The sequence below is a fragment of the Manihot esculenta genome, chromosome 1 (assembly GCF_001659605.2).
Source record: "Manihot esculenta cultivar AM560-2 chromosome 1, M.esculenta_v8, whole genome shotgun sequence".
In the NCBI taxonomy this organism is placed as follows: domain Eukaryota; kingdom Viridiplantae; phylum Streptophyta; class Magnoliopsida; order Malpighiales; family Euphorbiaceae; genus Manihot; species Manihot esculenta.
This window is the reverse complement of record NC_035161.2, coordinates 27,259,687-27,282,556: the sequence shown is the minus strand read 5'-3', so window position 1 is coordinate 27,282,556 and position 22,870 is coordinate 27,259,687. Positions and strand designations below refer to the sequence as shown.

Sequence of the window (22,870 nt, the reverse complement as noted above, 5' to 3'; positions counted from 1 at the left end):
GATAAGAACCTCGACCTCGACCACCAGAGTAAGAACCACGACCACCACGTCGATTTCCAGAATAATTGGAGTTTTGTGGAGATCGATTATAATTTCCATTCTGATTGTGTGAACGCCCTCCAGAACGTTGAGTGTAATTGACAGTAGCAATCACTTGTGACATAGCTGAAACAGTTGTGGAATCTTTTTCTTGTAGGGATCGTTCATGATCAGTAAGTTTTTCAAAGAGATCAGAAAAGGTTATTGGGGTTTCACGAACTTTTAACGCAGCAACTATGGGACTGTAATCATCTCCCAATCGCGTGATAATATAAACAATTAAGTCATCATCACTCACCGGATTCTGGGTAAGAGCAAGCTCATCTGCAATAGCCCTCATCTCATTGAGAAAAATAGCAATCGGTTTGGTTCCCTTAGAGTTCTGTGCTAATTTAGTTTTTAAGGACAGAATTCTAGAACGAGAAACATTAGCAAAACTTTGGTGAAGCCGATCCCATGCTTCTTTGGCAGTATTGGCTGAAGAAATCAAGGGTTGAATAGTATCGGAACAACTTCCTAAAAGAGCACTGATCAAAATTTGATCTTGTCGAAACCATAAGGCGAAAGCTGGGTTGGTTGTTTTGTCTTTTTCAGAAATAAATTGTGATGGTGCAACCCGTGAACCATTAATAAAATCAAGTAAATCAAGACCAATTAAGGTTGATTGGATCTGTTTTCTCCAAACAGGAAAATTCTCCGGAGTAAGTTTAATTGGAAAATGCGTTGGAGCATTTAATTGAATGACGGTATTGGATGACGAAGCCATTAATTAAAAGAAAATTGGATCAGAAAACTCGTGAGAGCAGATTGTGGCTCTGATACCATATAGAAGATTTATGATATTGAGAATTCTATGTATTTGTATTTCTGTATAGAATACATTTATATAGTATATACCAGTGGTTGAGTTTGATACAGATTATATGAATAGCAAATATTATCTCAACCAACTATAAACCTTATCATAACTCTAAATCTTATCACAACTCTAACCTTATCATGACTCTAAACCTTATCACAACTCTAACCCTTATCACTAACTAAATACAAGATAAGTATACAGCTATAACTCAAGTTACAAATAGATAAAACTGTTATAGTTAGTCTTTATCTTTAATAAAAATAGTCAAATTTAGATTGTCCATAGAATAATACCTCAAAAACACGGCGGTGGACAAAGCTTCTTAGTAGCTAGAGCCTTAAGGCTCACTAATTAGTGGCATGTAAACAAGGTTTCAGCCTCTAAAGATAACAATTTCTAAACAAAACTCTCCCCTAGAAATAAACTCTCAACCAACAAATGGGATGTCTTAAGTTTCCTCCTTAGTGCTCAAATTGTACAAAAACAAAAATACTAACAAAACAAAATATATACAACTCATATAGAGAATGAGAGAAAAAAACTTATATTGGAACACTATAAAAAAGACTCTTTTGCGCCCGCCAGTTAGGTCTAACTCACTCCAAAAACTAGTTTAAGGAGGAGAAGTGTCTATGATCCATATAAGAAGCATGTTACTTCTTTCCATAGCCGATGTAGGATTCAACAGAGAGAACTTTCTCTTTATAAGAAAGATAAAGAATCAAAGTAAGAAATGATAAACTAAGCTATAGAATTTCGATTATACTCTAACAAATAGTTCAATTTCCTTTATTATAAATTAAAAAGAAGAATATGAATATAAATCACCTTTTAAAATTATTAAAATGTTTCAATAAATTTTCTTAACTATATTTTAATATTAAATTATTTATATATTTTATCTATGTTTCAACATAAAAAAATTAATTAATTTAATTATATTTATTATTTTTATTAGGATTGTATTTTTTATTTTTGACGTAGTAAAATATTTTTAAAAAATCTTATTTGTACAAGTATAAAAGAAATTAAAAAAGTGAAAGGACAAAAAAGGAAAAAGCAGGTAAAATATAAAAATTAAAAATAAAACAATCCAGTACTACCTATATATGGACTGAAGCGCATTTGAAGAACATTGATGTTTAAAGAAAATATTGAAAAGATTTATTTTTATTAGATGATAGGCAACATACAGTACTGTCTATATATAGAGCAACCAACTTACTAATACTAGTGACAGAAGCTACTAGGACCTACAGAAGCTACTAAAACTTATTACAATGAAATAATTCTATCTATATTAGCTATATAGACTATATATGCTAACATCCCTTCTCAAGTTGGATAAGGAGGCAAAGTAACCAGATGCATCTTGGAGAGAAAAATATTGATGTAACTGAAGTGATAACGACTTTGTAAATATATCTGCAAGCTGGTGAGACGAAAGCACATGAACGAGAGCAATGAATCCCTTCTGTAACTGCTCTCAACAAATGACAATAAATGTCAAGATGCTTTGTTCTTTTATGAAAAACAGAATTACTAACTATATGGATGACAGCATTGTCATCACACTGTAGAGAAACAAGAAATTGAACATGAATCTTTAAATCCTTAAGTATGTAAGAAATCCATAGTAGCTCATGCACTATTGTGCCCATGTTGCGATATTCTACTTCGGCTGAAGACTTTGAAACTGTTTTTTACTTCTTAATGGAGCCACCTAAAAACATACAAAAGCCAATAACAAAATATTTAAAAAAGAGCAAGTAGCCCAATTTGCATCACAGTAAGCTGTGAGATGAGACAAAGAAGATATAATAGGAATACAAGCTGTGAGCAAGACAGGTCTTAAGATATCGTAGAACACAGCAAGCACCATTCCAGTGTGGCTTTCTAGGAGCAGACATGAACTGACTAAGATAATAAACAGAAAAACTAATGTCAAGCCTACTAATATTAATATACAATAGCTTGCCAATCAATCTCCTATATTTGTCTAGTTTAGAAAGTAATTCACCATCAAGAAGATCAAGTTTTAAACCTTTGGGCAAAGGAGTACATACACTCTTTGCATGTAACATACTAGTATCATGCAAGACATCCATGATAAACTTTTTTTAATTAATTATAGTGCCAGAGGACGACCTTGCCACTTCCAATCCAAGAAAATATTTCAAATAGCCAAGCTTTTTGATAGTAAATTTACAATGTAAAGCTTCTTTAATCTTGTCCACATCAGAAGCAGAAGTACCAGTAATGATAACATCATCAACGATATCAATAAAGTAGTAAATATACCATGAGCATTCCTAGTGAAAAGGCAATTGTCATGTACTGACTGAATAAACCTCAATGACTAGAGAAAAGCTGTAAATTCCAAATTCCATTACCAAGAGGCCTGTCTTAGGCCATAAAGAGATTTTTTTTACAGATAAACTTAATTTGGACCAACATTTGGGTAACTTGCAGGTGGTTGCATATACACTTTCTCGTCCAAAAAACCATGTAAAGGCATTATTGATATCAAATTGAAATATGGGTCATTGTTTAGAGGTAGCCAAATAAATAAATATTCTAACAGTAACATTCTTTGCTACGGGAGAAAATCTTTCTTTAAAGTCTACTCCTTCTACTTGATTAAACCTTGTAGCCACTAAACAAGCCTTATACCTATCCACTTTCCTGTTAGGTTTAACTTTAACTTTGTAAACTCATTTTGAACCAATGGCCTTTTTGCCTTTTGGTAGATTGGTTAGAACCCAAGTACCATTTCTTTTCAAGAGCTAATAATTCTTGATTCATTGCCTCAATCCAATTTGGATTAGTTGAGGCTTATTGATGAGTGTTGAATATGTGATACTGAATTAAGGTAAATGTCATGAGAAAGGGTAAAATGAATGGATAGATCAATATCAAAACTTGTATAAGAATTATTAACAACAAAATCTTGTAGCCATTGTGGTTTGTATGGGTCCTAGTACTCTTCCTTAAAGGTGGAAAGTTAGGATCAGGACATTCAACTGGGGTTGATTGGGAATCAATAATCAGAGGTGATTGAGAATTAGGAAGGAAGTGAGCAGGAAAATTATGAGCAGAATTAGATGTGGAATTGGAAATATCTTGTGAAGAGAGAAAGAATGGGAACTGAAGTAGGGGATTCAAAAATAGAATGTTGAAAAGAAAGGAAGACAGACTCATGAAAAAGAACATCTCTATTAACAAATATTTGTTTTGTTTCTAAATTTTGCAATTTGTAACCTTTTTAAGCACTGGAGTAGCCAAGAAAAATACACTTGACAGCTCTAGAATCAAATTTATCTCTCCCATGGCTATAGTTAACAACAAAATACAAACAACCAATGGTTCTTAAATGACCATAAGTAGGTGGCTTATGAAACAAAGTCTCAAAAGGAGTTATCCAGCCAAGTTTCTTGATTGGTAATTGATTAAGGAGATAAGTGGCAACCAATATACATTCAAACTAATAAGGTTTTGAAAAATTAGCCTGAAATTAGATGGTGCTAGCTATGTTTAAGATGTGTTTGTGTTTAATTTCAATTGTTCCATTCTATTGAGGCATATAGGGGCATGTGGTTTGATGAATGACCCCTTTAGAAGCAAAGAAAGAGGCACATTTTTCATTAATGAACTCCTTACCATTACCACTCCTAAGAATTTTATAGTGCTACCAAACTACATTTGAACATATTGAAAAAAGGAAGTTAATACAAAATATGTTTAATCCTTGAATTTAAGCATATAAGTCCATATTGTTTTAGTTATATCATCAACAATGACGACAAAAAACCTAGCACCAGTGACAGAAGAAACAACAAAAGGCCCCCATAAATCTACATGAATTAATTGAAAAGGACTTGTGGTGATGTTGTTGCTTTTGTGAAAAGGCAATCTAGACATTTTGGCTAAAAGACACAAAGGACAAATGTAACTAGTATCAATAAGCTTCTAAAATCCAGGTATATGAGACATCTTATGACAAAAGGAATGGCCCAATCTAGCATGCAAAATAGAAAAATGAATCTTTATTGCAGAATTGATGAATGAAGTAGTCTCTTTATTAGAGTTACCAAATTCAGTGGCATTTACAATGAGTTCGGATGAAAACATATTACAAACTGAATCAATGCAAGATTGAATAGTAGAGATACAGAAACTTGAATTATCTAAAATGTATAGTCCATTAACCATTCTTCCAATAGCGAAGACAGAATCAATCTTCCGGTCTTGAAAGAAATAATGAGATGGATAGAATCTTAATATTAGATTAGAGTTTTTGAGAAAGTTTGATACTGACAAGAGATTCACAGTGAAATTAGGAACCAATAGAACATCGATTAATGTCAAATGTTTATGCAAAGTAATTGTCCCGGTTTGAGACATTTGAGTAATGGAACCATTAGGCAAATGCAAAATTACAAGTGATATAACAAAGAAAATGAATGATATGATGTGCTTATATGGTGAGATATGCTCTGATGCTCTAGTATCAACAATCCAGTTATCCTTACCCGACATTACAACACAACAAAGCAAAAAAGAAGAAGTGAATGTGTTGCTAAAGGAGCAAGAGTTAAAAACGTTACCAGAATAGTCAGCCGGATAATAAGCACAACCTAAATGTGAAATGATTGTGTTTGTTGGGGCAACAGCTTTACCCTTGATGAACGTGCTCATTTCTTATTGTAGAGATTCAATCTTTGCATTAACTTCTGCAAGCTTGTTTAACTCATTGTTGGCTTATCCAGTTTCATCCGGCGGTGATTCCATAGACAAACTGACATTGCATCCATTTGCATGTGAAATATGAGCCGTGTAACGACCCGAAAATCCGGACCGCTACCGGCGCTAGGATCCAGATCGGCATAAGGCCGCCGGGACCCGTAGCAAGCCTACTATGCATCCTGTACAGCTGGTATAATCCCATACATGATCAAACATAAGCATAAACTTTAAAACATAAAACTGTAAACTTTTTCTTTTAACCAGTTTGACCTGTGTATGCACTATGACTGAACTCATAGAACCCCTAGGGTCAGCATACTCTATGGCAAACTCGGTCCAACACATATATATAAACATAAGGAAGAATAAAACTCATGTACAAAGGGATTAACCAACTCGAGCCAAGCACAATACTATAACTCTGAACATATAACATAATATCATTATGCAATACATGTCTTTTTACATCAATACATAACCTTACATTACATCATGTCCACTACTATTCTATTACATAAACATGACCATGGACGTAACCTGCTGATCTCCTGACTATCTCTGACCCTGCAAACCTGGGGTTAGGGGAGAGGGGTGAGCTAAAAAGCCCAGTGAGCAGAAACCATAAAAGAAAACAGTTCATTTTAACGTATGCTATCATGGAATGCGTCACATCACAAATATATCACCTCAATGATGAATCTGTCACTAATAGCCCTCTACATATCAATCTCGTACCACAACAAATCAACAATGCTTTATGCCAGGGGCGATATGGCCACGCCTGGACTTCACATACTTTATGCCAGGGGCGATACGGCTACACCTGGACTTCTCATACTTTATGCCAGGGGCGATACGGCCACGCCTGGGCTTCTCATCTCATATCATATCGTACATGCCATATCATATCATGTCATAACATACTGAGGGCTAGAGGATCATCCAGTATCCATCCACATCATCATCACCGTATTATGCAATGCATCATATTCGTGAATTCTAATGCAAACAACCTATTGCATAACATGGTATTCATGATGCATGAACATGCCTGAACATGCTGAAAACATTTGATTTAAAATATAAGGGTTAGTTCCACTCACCTCTGGCTAGCTCTGGACTAACTCTGAAGCAGCTAACACTGCTAAACACCTCGGTTCCTCGGGTCCGATCCTACACAGGTGGACTCCAGTGAGGTGCCAAACATACTCTAAACAACTCATAAACAACTCCCCAAAAACCCCCTAAAGCATCACTTAAACATGCATAGAAAACACTCATGAAACGGCTGGACAGGGCACTTTCGGCGGCCGCAGGTCCCTTCCAGAGACGAAAGTCAGGCAGGTTCGGGGGCACCTTCGGCGGCCGAACCTTCTCTCCAGAGACGAAAGTCAGGCACTTTCGGCGGCCGAACATTACCTTCGGCGGCCGAAAGTCTGCTTTCAAGCCAAAACCCAACTTTCGGGGGCAAGGTTAGGCGGCCAATCCCTGCATCCTCAGGCAGGTTCGGCGGCCGAAACCACCTTCGGCGGCCGAACCTGAGTTCATCCAGAACTCAGCCTTTGTGCATTTCAAGCCTCCCAAACCTTCCAAACACCCCAAAATGAGCACCCAACTTCTCAAACACATGCATACATCATTAACCATGCACAAGGGAGCTCAAACAAGCTTAAACTCCCAAAAACAACATCTAAAGCATACATAGATAGTTTATGACCCACATAGGCCAAAACCATCAAAACAAACCAAACCTCACATACTCTCTCCCAATCATGCATACTCTCTCCCATATGTTCAAGGGGCTTTAAAACTAACTTAAACCCCAACACAAACATCACATAAACATACATTTTCATACATTGGGCATAAAACCCACATAAACCCTAACATGCATTTCTACCCATACTCAACCATCAAAACCCTTTAAAACTCACTTAAAACCTCATGAAACGTAAAAGAAAGCATAGATCTACACTTACCTCTTGAAGATCGAGGGTTGGTGCGACCCAAAGCTTGAGATGTGGAGAACCCAAACTTTTAAAGTCTCCAAGCTCTCCAGACCTTGATCCAAGCTTTAAAACTCTTCAAAACAACCATATAGCTTATAAAACATGAAGGATTTGAAGAAAAAGCAAGAAAACGACTAGAGGAGGACATGAACACACCTGAGCTCGAGAATGGGGAGAAAACTCGCCCATTTTCGGTCTGAGGGGCTTTTATAGGTGGCCAGCCAAACCTCCTTCGGCGGCCTAACGTGCATGCAAAATACCCCCATGTTCGGCGGCCGAACTTGAGGTTCGGCGGCCGAACCTGGTTTGTTCAAACATAGCTTTCGGAGGCCAAAAGCACTCCCGAAACCTACTCATGTTCGGCGGCCGAACTTCACTTTCGGCGGCCGAACCTGGCGAAAACCTCCTTGGTCTTTTCTTTTCAAAACTCACTTCTTTTTCATTTAAAACCATGAAATCAGTAAAAATCATTTTAGAAATCACATTTTACCCCTCTAGAAGATTCTGGCATCATCAAAATTCCATATTCCAACAGAGATTCCGCCGGAAGGTAGGGATTCCGGTGCCGGAATCTAGCCGGGTATTACAAGCCGTATATCTAGATTTAGAAGGTCCTGGATTAGTGAAATTTCTGTTAGTGTTCTTGAACCATTCTAGATAGCTAATCAATTTGAAACAACCGGCTTGCATATTTCCATCTAGGTTACAATAATCACAATGACCTTTTTGCCCCTCGTACTTCTTGTATTCTCTTTTGTTACCTTGCGATCTAACTGCCAGAGCTGTTACTTCAGTGTGCTCAGAGATGTTTGTTTGAATTTCCTTTTGTGATTCCACCCGTGGGACCATCAATGTAACAGCCCGCTTACCGGACCATCACTGGCACTAGAATCCAGATCGACTTAAGGTCGCCGGGACCCGTAGTAAGCCTACTGTAAACTCTGTGTACCTGATAAATCCCATACATGATCATACTTAAGCTTAAAACTGTTACTTACTCTTCTTCTTTTTTTCTCACTTTTCTTTTCTGTAACACTTACACTTTTTCTCATCAACTAAGCCTGGCCTATGCATGCTCTGTCTGTATGCACTCGAAGAGTGATACCTGCTATGGTACCATACAGTAACTACAGAGGTAGAAATACTACCATGCACCAAGCCTAGCTCTCTCATCACAACATTATCTCTAGCTCTCTCATCACAACATTATCTCAATCATAGAACATAAACATAAAAGGATCATGTGCAAAGGGATAAACAAGCACTAGGGCCAAGCACAAATCTATAACTCAATACATAACTTGCTATTACATCATTTCTATACATTACATAAACTCTGTACTGTACATCATGTCCACTACTCTATACTATTACATATGCCTTTTACCCTTTCTTTCTCTTTCTCTTTCTCTTCTCTGAGGCCCTGAAAAATGGGGTTAGGGAGAGGGATGAGCTACTAAAGCCCAGTGAGCGGAATCCATAAAAACATTTAAAATATACTATAAAGAAATGTGTCACTACACAACCATTTCACAGCTCAGATTGGACATGACCCCAAAACTCCCTCTGTCAGTGCCCGGCTCCCAAAGGAGCTCACACAGGACTTTCACTAATCTACTCATGGTGCCCGACCCAAGAAGGGCTCTCACAGGACTTATCCAAGTAAAATGCCCGGCCCCAAAGGAGCTCACACAGGTCTTACAATAATGACAGACTTATGGGCTATTGGAGTCGCCTCGGTCCAATCCACATAGACAAGTAATAATGCAATGCAACATCTTCATGTATACTAAAGTAATGCAAAGCATCCTACATAAACCTGGCATCATGATGCATGAATCATGCTAAAACAATTATTAATTTTAAAATAAAGGTCTGTTCCACTCACCTCTGTCAACTGCTGAGCAGTCTCTGTAACTCTAACTCTGTGGGCCTTCTTGGTTCCTCGGGTCCGCACCTACACAGGTGGACTCAAATGAGGACCAAACTTACTTAACCATAACTCTTAATATCTCCCCAAAACCCCTTTAAAACATCATAAGCATGCATGGCAAAATGGGCAAAAGAAGGCTGGACTGGGCACTTTCGGCGGCTGGTTCGGCGGCCGAAACCCCCCTCCAAAGACGAAACTCATGCATGTTCGGCGGCACCTTCGGCGGCCGAAAGTCTCGTCCAGAGACGAAACTCATGCACTTTCGGCGGCCTAACTCCCTCTTTCGGCGGCCGAAAGGCCCTTTCTCTAACTTTCGGGGGCAAGGTTTGGCAGCCGAAACTGCCTCCACAAAGGGTTCGGCGGCCGAACCTTGCTTCGGCGGCCGAACCTGGATTCTCCAGAAAGGCAGAATCCCAACTCAACTCAGGGTTCCAGCCTCCAAAAACTAGAAAACACCCATACCATGCATACCAACACTTCTCAACTAACATATAACATATCTCATACATACAGGGGCCTAAAAACTAGCTCAAACCCCAAAAACAACAACAAAACTCATAAAAACTCATATGATCAGCATATGTTCAAACTCATGCTTATACCCCAAAACATGCCATAAAACTCTCTAAACCTTCTTAAGACTTGCTTTAAACATCAGGGGAGGTGAGGATCCATGCTTACCTCTTGAAGAACTAGAGGATCGATGATCCAAGCTTGGAGATGGGAGAAAACTCAATCAAAATCTCCAAGTGCTCAACTTTGCTTCCTTTTGTTCAAAACTCTAAAACAAAGCTCAAATCAAGTTAAAACATGCAAGATTTGAGGAAAACATGAAAAAATCACACCAAGGAGAGCTTGAACCCACCTTTGACCCAAAAACAGAGTGTTTGACACTCAAGTCTCGGGCAAAGGTGCTTTTGTAGTGACCAACCGACTCTTCCTTCGGCGGCCTAACGTGCATGCGAAACCATGCAACTTTCGGCGGCCGAACTTCACCTTCGGCGGCCGAACCTGGCTTTTGTCCCCTTGGCCTTTTCATTGCAACACTCAAGTTTCTTAACTCAAAAACATACAAACATGAGAAAAACACTTTAAAAACATCTTAAAACCCTTTCTTATACCCTTAGGGCAAGCTCCGACATCCTCGAATCCCGACTTCCAACAGAAAATCCGTCGGAACGTAGGAATTCCGATATCGGGATCTAGCCGGGTATTACAATCAAGTAGGCCTTGTTTGCAGTCGGTAGTGGATCCAAGAGTAAAATCTTGCTGCAAACTCGACCAAATACATCGTTGAGACCCATAAGGAATTGCATCAGATGATCAATGTTGTGGATTTCTATGGCCAGCTTTTCAAATCCACAGTTACACAGTGGCACATGCTCAATATTAGTTAATTCATCCTAAAGCTGTTTCAATTGGCTGTAGTATGCGGTTACTGAAAGATTTTCTTGCGAAATCGATGTTATATTCTGCTTAATCTGATAGATTATCAGTCTGTTGCTTTCACCATAGCTGCTCTCCTAACTCAATCCAAAGCTCTCTAGCTTTAATGACACAGAGAAAACTTCCTACTAATTCCTCTAAGATGGATTTTAAAATCCATGACATTACCATGTAATTGCACCTTCTCCATCACTTGAAGTCCTCGAATCTTTCTTTCAGTACCATCATTTTTCCTTCGACAAATCAAGCTTGTTATTAGCACCGAACGCTATTTTCATCGCTCGATTTCATTCTCTATAATTAGTTCCAGTTAACTTAACTGGACAGAAACAAGAAGCACCGTTCGATTGTCAAAATTTTGTAGTGCTAGAGCATCATCAGCCGTATTATTAGCAATTTCCTTCACTGGGGTTGGCGGATTTCGTACCCTAGCAGAGCTGCTTTCCTCCATTCGAGAGAACAGAAAAATAAAAGAAAAAAAAAAGAATTAAAAGACTCGCTCTGATACCATGATGTTTAAAGGAAATATTGAAAAGATTTCTTTTTATTAGATAATCAGGCAACGTACAGTACTACTTATATATAGAACAGCCAGCTCACTAATGCTAGTGATAGAACCTACTAGAACCTATTACAAGAAAGTAATTCTATCTATATTAGCTATACAGACTATATATGCTAACAAACATAAATATCATTGAACCTCCCAAAGCGAGTAGATAAGATAGAGAGGTTAAATCTAGGATAGGAAGGCATAGGAATCTGTATTCAAGACCAAACAAACTGCCAAATTATAAGAACAAACAGGGATCGTAGATCTAAAGAATCATCTCGTAATCATCATTGGATCTACCATCCAAAATTTAAAAAAAATGCAACCAAAAAGGAAAAAAATCATCACCCAAAAGTGAAAAGGAAATGCACTCTCCATGCAGTAAGGATGGAGGTCCCCTGCTTAGATGGGGCAAGAAAGTTCAATTAAGCAATAGAACAAGGAAACTAAACTCTGAAGGAACAGAGGTAATGCTCAAAGAAAAAATCTCTCTCTAAAAAGTAGAGAAAGAGAGTTGATCATTTAATAACTGTTTGGTTATTCAAACATAATTTCACACTATGTCTAGACTATATTTATTTTGGGAATAAGAATGCAAAACATGAAGCTAACAAAAATTTAAGCGCAATCCTTTGTATAGAAAAACGTGAATCATGAAAATTTTTTAGACATTAAAATTAAAATTTAAAATTTAAAAATCATTATAATTCAATTCAATAAAGCTGGCAAAGCAAAGAAGATGGGTGTAATATAGTCATCTCTATGAATAAATGTTAAGCACTTTAAATAAATTTAGCCGTTCAAAATAAATATACTAAAATCCAGAGCTCAAATTATAATCAACATTTTTTAACAAAAAAATAAAAATAAAATTCATTTAGAGTAAGCAATCCTAAATGGGACAACATCACAAGATAAAATTATTAAAAAAAAAATTATTATATCTTAATAAATAGATTATTCTATATTTAATGATATTATGATTTTAATTAAATTATTATTTTATAGTGCGATAATGAAAATAAAAATAATAATTTTTAAACGATTATCGTTAAATTATAATTAAAACATCAATTTAATACTGCTACTTTAGCTCCATTGTGTAGTAGTATGAAACTTCACCATGCATATATCCAAACATCATTGTTTACCAATTTCTCACTCAGCTTCAACTCTTACGTGCAATTGCTTGTTTTAGTGGATTTAGAATGATAGTTGCTCTTGAATTGTAGCGGGGATTCGGAGAATAAAACTCAAATTTTAATTTATTAAATTCTATTTACTGTAAGAAAAAATTGAAATGAATTTTTATAAAATAAATTAAATCTTTACTATTATTAGATTTGGTATATTAATTTTTATTGACATTTGGTTGGAGGAGGAGGATGAGAAGGCTAAATCAAAGTTGAAGGAGATTGAAATTGTAGTGAAATTTGATAAGTGGAAATGGAGGTTCAATCACTCACCTTACCAAATTAAAGTTAATCTAATACCAAAGAATGCTTCTGATTTAACATTTCAACTCTGGTTAGTTCACCTGTCTATTTTTTTTAGGACCTTTCCAACCTCAACCTGAAAAAAAAAGAAAAAAAAACAAAAAAAAAAAAAACACTAAGTCTCTATTCATTTGTAGAAAATAATTTATATTTAAAAATTAACTTTTTTAAAAAATTATTTTTTAAAAATAATTTATTTTTTATTTAATCAGAAAAATATTTTTTATTAATTAAATTTTCATGGTGATGTTTCTCTAGTATTAGTTTAGTGAAGATTTGTTTGACATTACTATTAGAGTTACGATCAATAAAAGTAATTTATTAAATGTAATAATAAAAAATATTTAAAATTAATTAAAAAAATATTTTTTTTATCATTTAGTAATAAGAATACTACAACAATAAAATAGTTTTTTCAGTGATATTTAAAATAATGTTTTTTTTTTAAATGTGCTTTTCTTCTTTGATTCAAATTTTATGATTTATTTTTTCAAAAAATAATTTATTTGAGATTAAGAGAAATTAATTTCTCTAGAATAAGGAAAGTAAAAATTTTGATTTCTCAAAAAATAAAAAAGAAATTATCACTTAAGTAAATAAAATTTTAAATGAAAACTTCAATTTCATAGAAATATATAAGTTGGGCCACCAAAAAATGCCTAAGGGATTGGTTTTGTTTTGGACAATAATGTGTATCAAGCTTTAACCTTTTTTTCATTTAAAATAAAAATAAAAATTAAAGCATGATGTGGTTAAAAAAAAATGTTTTTATTCTGCACAACGATTAATATGAAATAGAACTGTTTAGTAACATTTTGTTAAAACGAAAAGTTAAAAATTAAAATTCTTATTAGATTTTCGCAAATTGATAAAAGTGTCTCAAAACATACAATAAAAATAATTATTTATAATAATAAAAATTTAATATAAAAAATTATAAAAAAATTTATAAAATAATTAAAATACAAAATTATCTCCATAACGATTGAATTTAAATTTATACTTTATGATAAATTTGTGATTTTTATCACACTTTTAAAAGTTATTCGTCTCAAAATTTTTCAATATATGTCGGCAAAAATAATTAAATTTCGCTTAAATTTTTTATAAAATCCATGACTAACGGCTCTATATTAAGGTATAAGACTTTTCTATTATAGAGTATGAAAACCTATATATTTTTTTTAATAATGATAATAATAATGAAATAATGATATAACAATCTTTTTACTTTTAAGTTTCTTAAAAGAGATTGAAAAAAATTGAATTAGGCATTCATTAGGCATACAGCAAATAGAGTGCACAAATTATCAAGCAAGTGATAATGGTCTGAAGACAAACAACATCAAATGGTCCATTTATGTGTACGAATCCAGCGATGGGATTTTTTCCATTTTTTTCATTCATAATGAGTTCCTTCGATTATTTGCCTAAACTCAATTCTTTTTACCTTTTAAACTTCAAAAGCTGATGAAGCCCTCATCAAAAAGAAAGATGTGAAATGCTTAGCTTGATACAGATTCCCATTGCTCTGTGATTCATTGCACACACAATAACACAAGCAAAAATAAAGGGTTCTGAACCTCAAGTCTGCTCCACCATGGCAGGCCTTATGGGTAGCTTTTATTTCATTTTTTCCCCTCAATTTTCACTTTGTTTTTGATTAAGACATGTCAGTTCTTTTTAGGGTTTGTGGTCCTTGAAGTGAATTAAAAAGAGTACTTTTCATAATGTCTTGTAGGAGTCATAAAGATTCTTTCCTATGCAAATCACAGGAAGTGAAAGCAATTTGTTCCCTATCCTCCAAGTCACTCTATTATGTTCAAGGGTCTTGCTTAGCAATACTAACTGATATAATAACTGTTACTTTTTTTAGTATTGGATAGCTGTTCTATCAGTGGTTAGTCAAACGTTACAAGAAATAAATTTTCATAATTCACTCCTTTAACTACTAAATACTAAAAATTATTGCTGAACAGAGCCAAGAACCATATAGTTCTTCATGGAAATGCTGTGCAGGATTGTTTGTTATTCTGCCACATGACATGTTACCAAGAGAGGTCAAGGTTTCCCTGTTGGCTCAGACTGTTGATCATCAAAACAATAGAGAAAGCCCCATGAAAATTATGTACATGCATGTTTGCCCCATTAGAAACAAAGTTAGCTGCATCTCTAGTGTCTGGACCATCAGTCTGCCTCTGTGAAGAGGGAAAAAGGGTTGCTTGGCTAAAGCCTACAACCTTTGGTAACCTGTTAATGAATTGGTGTGCACATGGTGAGAGGCAGTGCCCTGGAATTTAGGTCACACATCAACATGTCAATAACAATGACATAAAATAAAGGCTGCACTGCACACCTTTACTGTGATGTTTATTATATTAATTGGTAGATACTGCTGTTGCAAAAGAAGCCTCAAGCTTAATGTTACAGTTTTCCACTCCCACACCCTTTTTTTTTCTCTTTTTTGCGAAAATATAAAAATTTTGGTTAATAAGAGATAATAAACTGAGTACATAAAACTGCCAAATATCTAATAGAATTGGAATACAGCAAATTCAACTGGCTAAAAACAATCACTAGCAAAACAAAACCGTAATATTCAATTCAAAACCCTAATACGGTTAAAGAGTAGCTCTAGATATCAGAGGCAATAGAGGAGCTCAACGCCGAATTTAGCTGGCAATACACCATGGAAATCATAGAGCACATTGAAGTATAAAAAGGCTCAAAGCTCCAAAAATAACTCTTGATGAAACAGCGGATTGGCCAAAAGCATGAGTAAGGAGGCAATTGTTTTGCAAGTCTGCAGCTAATTTTTCACTAAGAGAAGACGAAAGGAGGCATTATAAAGGACTAGAAGCTACAAGGTGCCTGATATGCGTCCTATGCAAACAAAGAACCCTAGCGGGAGACAAAGTTAAGCTAGCAAATAGAAGTCAGTGTAAATGCTGAAGGCCAAGCAAACGTAAGAGGGAAGATCAAAGTTGTTGCCCCCGCAATTCTCTTTAAGGTATCAAGGGAGCTACTTGTGACTGTCCCTGAGATAACATTTTCCAAGACATCTAGCACTAGTCAAATAGAAGTAGAAAGCAAAACAAAAGCACCCTGACCCAGAAGCTCAACTTGCAGAGCGAAAAACCACAAAAAAAAGGGTGTCCCAATCCACTCGGAATTGAAAGCGGATAATCGACATCCGTGAAGAGGGCAGCAAGGAACAGCCGCGCACCGGTAGGAAAAAGAGGCCAGACCGGAGCTTTTATCAACAGTCCAATCGTCTATGGTTTTCTTAAGCTCCAGTAAATAGATAAAAGCTTTATGTTGGAGACCAATTCAAACGATACATAACAAATTTCGCTAGAGGAAGCCAACTACGATTTGGTTAATAAGATATAATCGAGATCAGTCATAGGAACGTTAAGCTAAATGGGCTTGGAACTTAAAATGAAATCCAGTAATAAAAAACACACGTGACAAGAAGCGTTTGGGAGGAATGAAGATCGACGATCGTCTCGATGTATGGCGTTCATGATTTTTCATATCTTTGTCAGGTTAGTGTTCAACTCGGGGTTAGCCCTTTCGTAAACCAAATAAATAAACATAATATTAAGCATATTAATAAAACAACTTTGACAACAAGACTACAACTTGCTGGGGACTTGCAATTAGATTCAAAACATATTGCGCGAGAAGTTACAGAAACTCAGAATTCAGAAATGCATTCATCAATTTACATATACAACTTTATTTTAGCCAAAAAAAAAGAGACCGAGAATGCCATACTAACGTAATTAGGCTTTTTGATTCCCATATTATTATTCCACCGTATTCTGTAAACCAGAGAAATTGTTTACAATTCACAGGGTGATAGCTCCCTCTGCCTCTACGTTATGAACCTGAGGAAATTTTCAGTCCAACCTGTGAAACATCACCTAACCAGCGCAGCAAAACTGAAGATTATTTGTTACCACAACAAGGAAGACAACAAAACAATACACTACAGGTACACCTTGTTTAAACACCGTGGAGCTTGATTGCCACTTTGATGTTCTTAGCATCCAAATCCCATTCCCTATAGCCAAGGGTCAAGGTACTTCCCAATAAGGTCCAACAAATCTATACCATCGACATTGTTCAACAATCAAAATCCACATTCTATTAATCCTTCCTATTAACAAAGAAATAAGGCTACTATTATACTGGAGGGCAATGAAACTAAATGAAAACTGTCTTTTGAACCAAATGGGAACAGAAGTTGAAAACGGATTGTTAGCGGCTAAAGTTCAACAATTGATCAAATTCAAGGGTTGGGATTGCAAACATTCATGTTTACATAAATGGGATAACCAAATCCATGGAAAACATGGAAAATGTAGTAGACATACGATGTTACTATACATGAGAACATTTGAAATGGCAACAGCAAATGCCAGCAAAAGGAACAAGAAGCAACAATACGCCAATGTTGGCGACATAAACTCCACGATTCTGGTACTCAGAAAACATCAATTACTATATGCTAGAATATTTAAGGTAAGAGGATATGCAGTGAGATGCCAATTTCAAAGTAGACAAAGAAAGAGGAACTGACATATTAGTAATATATATTTATATAAAGAGAAAGCAAGCATATCAATAGACAGAGAAATGGATACACAGAGAAGTGGTGAAGATTCTTATCATCACAAAATAGGAAAGATAAAAAGCAATTTAAATGCAAACAATCCAAGTGATCCATTTTATTATGGAATCAACCTTCCCAAGTCTCCCCAATGCAATCATCCAATCCAGCCAACGCTCCTCCAAACCACAACCATCCACAATTACTAACCAAACCAGCATTAAGACCAACCTCGACCCACTAACGCTAATAATCTATAATTGGAGAAGGAAAAAGACCTAAAAGAAACCAGACCCCATGAAGAATTCCAAATTACCAATCCCGTGAGGATCAGATCCTCTCCACCTTATCAGCCTTAACAACGGGGTTCGCCTTAGCAATTGCATTACGGCCAGCCCCCTTGAAATCAAATGAGCAGTCATGATTTTCCGAGTACCGATGAGACCCACAGAATGTTCCCCCGCACTTGCACTTAAATCCAGTCAAGCCAACCTTCTTATTGCAGCAAAAGCACCTATTCGTTGCTTTGAGCTGAGCCTGATCACTACCAGAAACCGGATGCTCCGACGATGAAGATGATGATTCAGAGGACGCCACAAGCTCAGAAGGATTAGGAGCCGCCGGTGGAACATCCACCACCACCACATCATGGGTATCAGCAATAATAGCCGGTTGTTTCGGTTTGATACTGAGTGTCTTCTCCATCGCTGCTTTGGCCGAGGCAGCCTGTTCTTCCTTGACGCGAAGGTCACGGTAGCACTTGGAGCAAAGGTTCATGTTCGCGGCCGTCCCAAAAAACCCGCAACCATTAGCGCAGAGAATTGGCTCAGAAGGAGGAAAGCTTGTGCCCTCGTTCTGCTCAGAACCCATCTTCAATTTCTCGCTTCTACACACGAAAACGAGGGTTAGGGTTTTGAAATTTTCTAGTTTCCGTTGAAAGAAATCCGATGAGTCGCTGGAGAGATCGAATAATGCGTTGTGATTTAGATTAAAAAATACATATATCTATCACATTCATAATAATAACAAATTCTCAAATTTACCCTCTGACTGCTTGCCCAAGAAACAAACTTCAATGTACTTTTTATGCCGTGGACCAATGGCATTTATAACTTTGCCAAGGGTACTATTGTCCATGAAATACATTCGGTAATTTTTTCTGAGTTGTCAATAAATTTTTGGAAGAAAGAGTTTCAGATTCCAGAACCTCAAGTACACGTATACAATCAATGAAATTACACAAATACCCCCGTATCCAAAACTCTCACGACGCATCTTATAAGGGCAATATTGACCCTACAAAACAACTTCAAAAAACAAAAAACTCAATTAAACGTTGGTTACAGCTCATAGAATGTATCGATTTCGTCAACTACTTCCATATGGCTGGACTGGGACCGTCCAAACTTCACGATTAAAGATCCAGCGGCCTATAAAAATCACACAGCGAAAAAGTTCTCCTTTTTCTAAAAAAAAAAATAAAATATATTCCGTTCGAATTCCACCAATTTTCATCGGTGGAAGCCAAGAAAAAATCCATAAACCATGGCATCGGAAATTCGAATCTGTGGTACAAAGACCAAAATCAAGACATCTAATATATATATATATATATATATATATATATAATAAAGGTGTTACCTGATAATACTCGAAACCTCAAGTTGAGTCTACTCTCTCCGTCCTCTCCTTCGATTGCTCTGTTTCCGATTGCAGTGGATTCAAATCGATTAATAGCAAGAGGACGAAGAAGAAAATATAGGAGGTAGAGGACGAAGAAGAGGAGTTAGGCGGTGGAGGAGAGTTGAAGTTGGAAGCAAACCTCTGAACTTGGAAGCGATTATTAACTTGAAAAAATAACAGAGAACATCCTTTTCTTCTTTGTTTTTATGTGTGTTCCCAAGGCATGCCCATGGTTTCGTGTCGGCAATAACTTGTGTACCACCGTATTACCATAAAACTCGAAATCTTAGCTGTACGATTTCATCCTAATCTCACCATGATGTCATTCTTTTATGATCGAGCGGCTACAATTTGTTTCAAGTTGTATGGTGGAATGAGTAGCGTTGGAGCGAAACGATTGGGGGTGTGTATTTATGTAATTTTGGACCGTTTGTGGTGTAATTATTAAAATTAAAATATTATTAAAGGACTGCTTTCGGGAAAGCGAGAGCTTTTTATTCGTTCGCCTGTAAACCTACGCGAATTATGCGGCTTCATTCTGACGTTTCTTCCCGAGGAGGCAGAAGGTCTACGGCGACGGAAATGGGCCAGGCTGGCAAAAGGCAGGCCTCCGTTTTAATTTTGCTGGGACCCACAGAGCCCACTAAGCGGGTCCCGCTGAGGAATAGTGTGGGTTCGTCGTGGCAGTTAAGCATATTGAATAGTTGATGGTTAATCCCACGCGCGAAGGAAGGGGGGGTTGGCGGTTGTGACGAGACTGTGTGGATGAAATTCAAGATACGTGAGCGAGCGTGGGCATTGATCTTTGATTCGCCGCTTATAGGCCGGCAGTGTTGGGTCCTAGTGGGTAGTGGCGTAATTTGTGACGATTATGTCAGGCTCGAACGCCGCTTTGCGATGTCGTTGCCATTATAAAAATATGTAAAAATTATTCATCGCGCATATTCTTTTAAAAAAATTAAATGATTACTTCAATTTTACTAACATAAAATATTGCAGTATTAATTTTAAGTTTCAATTTGATTTTTTCTTTTTTAAAATTTGATTTTTATACTCACATGTTTTATATTTTAACTTTAATTATTAAGATTATCTTTGACATTGTAAAAAAAATATTTTATAAATATATTAAGTTAAAAATTCTAAAATTAATTTAAATATAATATATTTAAAGTTTGTGTTAAAATGCAAAATCTTTTTAAAAATGGGTAATGAAAATTTAGATTTTTAATTTTTAAAATATAATAAGATTGAGAAAATATATTTGAGTTGTTTTCATTTTTTATCTTTTAAATGTAAAATAATAATTTTCTATAACAATTTTATAATTAAATAAAAATAATTGTTTAAGAAAATATATTAATTATACTATTATACAGTAAATGAATAAAACATGTTAAATTTCTTAATATATTTTATGATAATATCTAATTATCAAATATATAAAACTATTCTAATATTAATAGATAAAATACGTTTTTCATATTTTAGTTTTGCTTTATGGAAATGAAAATAAAAAACTTTAAAGAATTAAAACCTTTTAAAACTTCAACCACTAAAACCACCCAAAACACGAGGGTTATTTAACTTTTAGTATTGTGATTCGAATATTTCTCCCTTTATTTGATAAATATAGGCTTATTTTTTATTTATTTTAAATTATAATGTTTTTTAATAAGAAAATATATTAGAAGAATCAAAATATAATTTTTAATTTATAAATGATGAATTTTAATTAATTAATTATATTGATTTAAATTTATATTTTAAATTTTAAATTTTATAAATATGATTAAATTTAAAGAAATTATTTTTAGAGATCAAAATAAAATTTAATATATGTAGTTTTTTTAATATACTTTTTTATTAAATAAAATATTTTAAATTATAAGTTACGAAATATAAATAAAATAAAAATTTATAATTTATAATTCAAATAGAAACTTTTTTTGAAGTATAAATAAAATCATTATAAAAAGATATTTTAATAAAATAAACCATTATTTTGAAATTATAATTTATAAAAACTTATTGGGCCACGAGTCATGCGACTAGACCACCGAAGGCCCAACTCACTACATCCAAAGGCGAGGTAGCTTGGGGTGTAGTGTATACAATAGTGGGCTTTCACTTTAGGCGTAACTACAACTTGAGATGAGATGCTTTATTCAAACATAGAGAGGGATTTTTCTTTTTTTGTTTTTAACTTATTTATTTATTTCATCACTAGATTAACTTTATTAATTAATTTATTGATAATTATAAATAAATAATAACGTTGATTTATAAAAATTAAAATTAAAAATAATTGATTTTTCTAAAAACAAGCAAAATGCTCTCAAATTCTTTCATTCCTCTTCTTGGGTTTTGGGTTTTCCAAATATTGTATATTCCTTTTTTTGATTTCTTTTCGTAATTTGGATGCATAATAAAGTTGATTTTCGAGAAAATTCCTAATATTATATTAGATTAATTGTTAAAAAACTTTATAATTTTTAAAATTCTATAATTTAGTTTAAAAATAGCAAATTTAAGTTTTATTTTTAACTTTTCAAAAATTACACCTATTAAAATTTTTATTAATTAATTAATAGAAATATCACATTCATTATTATATCGTGGCTACATTATGGTAACATAAAATAAAATAACTATAAAAAAATTATATACTTTATATTTTTTTATATTTTTATTCTATATTTTAAAAATAATCAATTTAATCTTATACTTTTAAAATTTTCATCAATTATATCCAACTATTAAAACAACCATTAATTCACTTACAGAAATACCGCATTTTTTCTTCAAAAATAAAAATGACATATCATTATCATATTATCATTACATCATTATAATATAACCTAAGATGTTTATAGATATTTAGTATTTAGGTTTGTAAAATAATTATTAAAATTGATAAATGTCTAATTAGTAATTTTATAAGTTTAAAAAGTCAAATTTATCCCTAAAGTTCATAACTGTTTAAAAATGTTAAATTTTATTTTTCAGTCTAAATTTGTCTATAAACTATCATCAGAAGGTCAAATAAGACCAAATAGACCAAATGATAACCGTTGGCCCTCTTACCCTCCCTTGGGACAAGTCAGGACCCGCAAGAATAGATCAGTCCCAGAACTCAAAATGACCTTAGACAGGCCTGCCCGTCAGCCCAGATTTGGGCCACCAAATGCCCAGCGGGCTGGATCGTATTTGAGTCCAGGGACCAGACATGATAATAAATAAATTGGTACAGTCTTTTCGCACCCTTTTTCACATGCGCACTGAAGAAAATTAAATGGCCGTCTAATGTAAGTGAGAAAACTGGCACTTCTGTACGTATAGACCTGCTCGACAGAAACAGATGTCACTATAATATAAAAGTTATTAGGCGTCACTAGCAAGTAAGGAGGAGGGAATAAAAGGGAAATGAATATCCTCCTCTTGAATCAAGTTTACTCAATTATTGTAAATTCTATTTTTTATGG

The 22,870-nt window shown here is 34.8% G+C and overlaps 1 protein-coding gene across 2 annotated transcripts; it reads right to left on the bottom strand.

Annotated features, from left to right (window-relative positions):
- Positions 1 to 17,673: 17,673 nt before the first annotated feature.
- Positions 17,674 to 19,704, bottom strand: LOC110628375 (zinc finger A20 and AN1 domain-containing stress-associated protein 1). 2 transcript variants are annotated; one of them, XM_043956019.1, is made up of 2 exons: positions 19,344 to 19,704; positions 17,674 to 19,009 (listed from the first exon to the last, which is right to left on the bottom strand). In XM_043956019.1, exon 2 carries the CDS (start codon positions 18,570 to 18,572, stop codon positions 18,033 to 18,035), a length of 540 nt encoding a protein of 179 aa, XP_043811954.1. In that variant the 5' UTR covers positions 18,573 to 19,009; positions 19,344 to 19,704; the 3' UTR covers positions 17,674 to 18,032. The 2 variants fall into 2 exon arrangements, with proteins under 2 accessions (XP_043811954.1, XP_021630713.1); XM_021775021.2 differs by having other exon boundaries at positions 17,674 to 18,588; positions 19,344 to 19,664.
- Between the last annotated feature and the right edge of the window lie 3,166 nt (positions 19,705 to 22,870).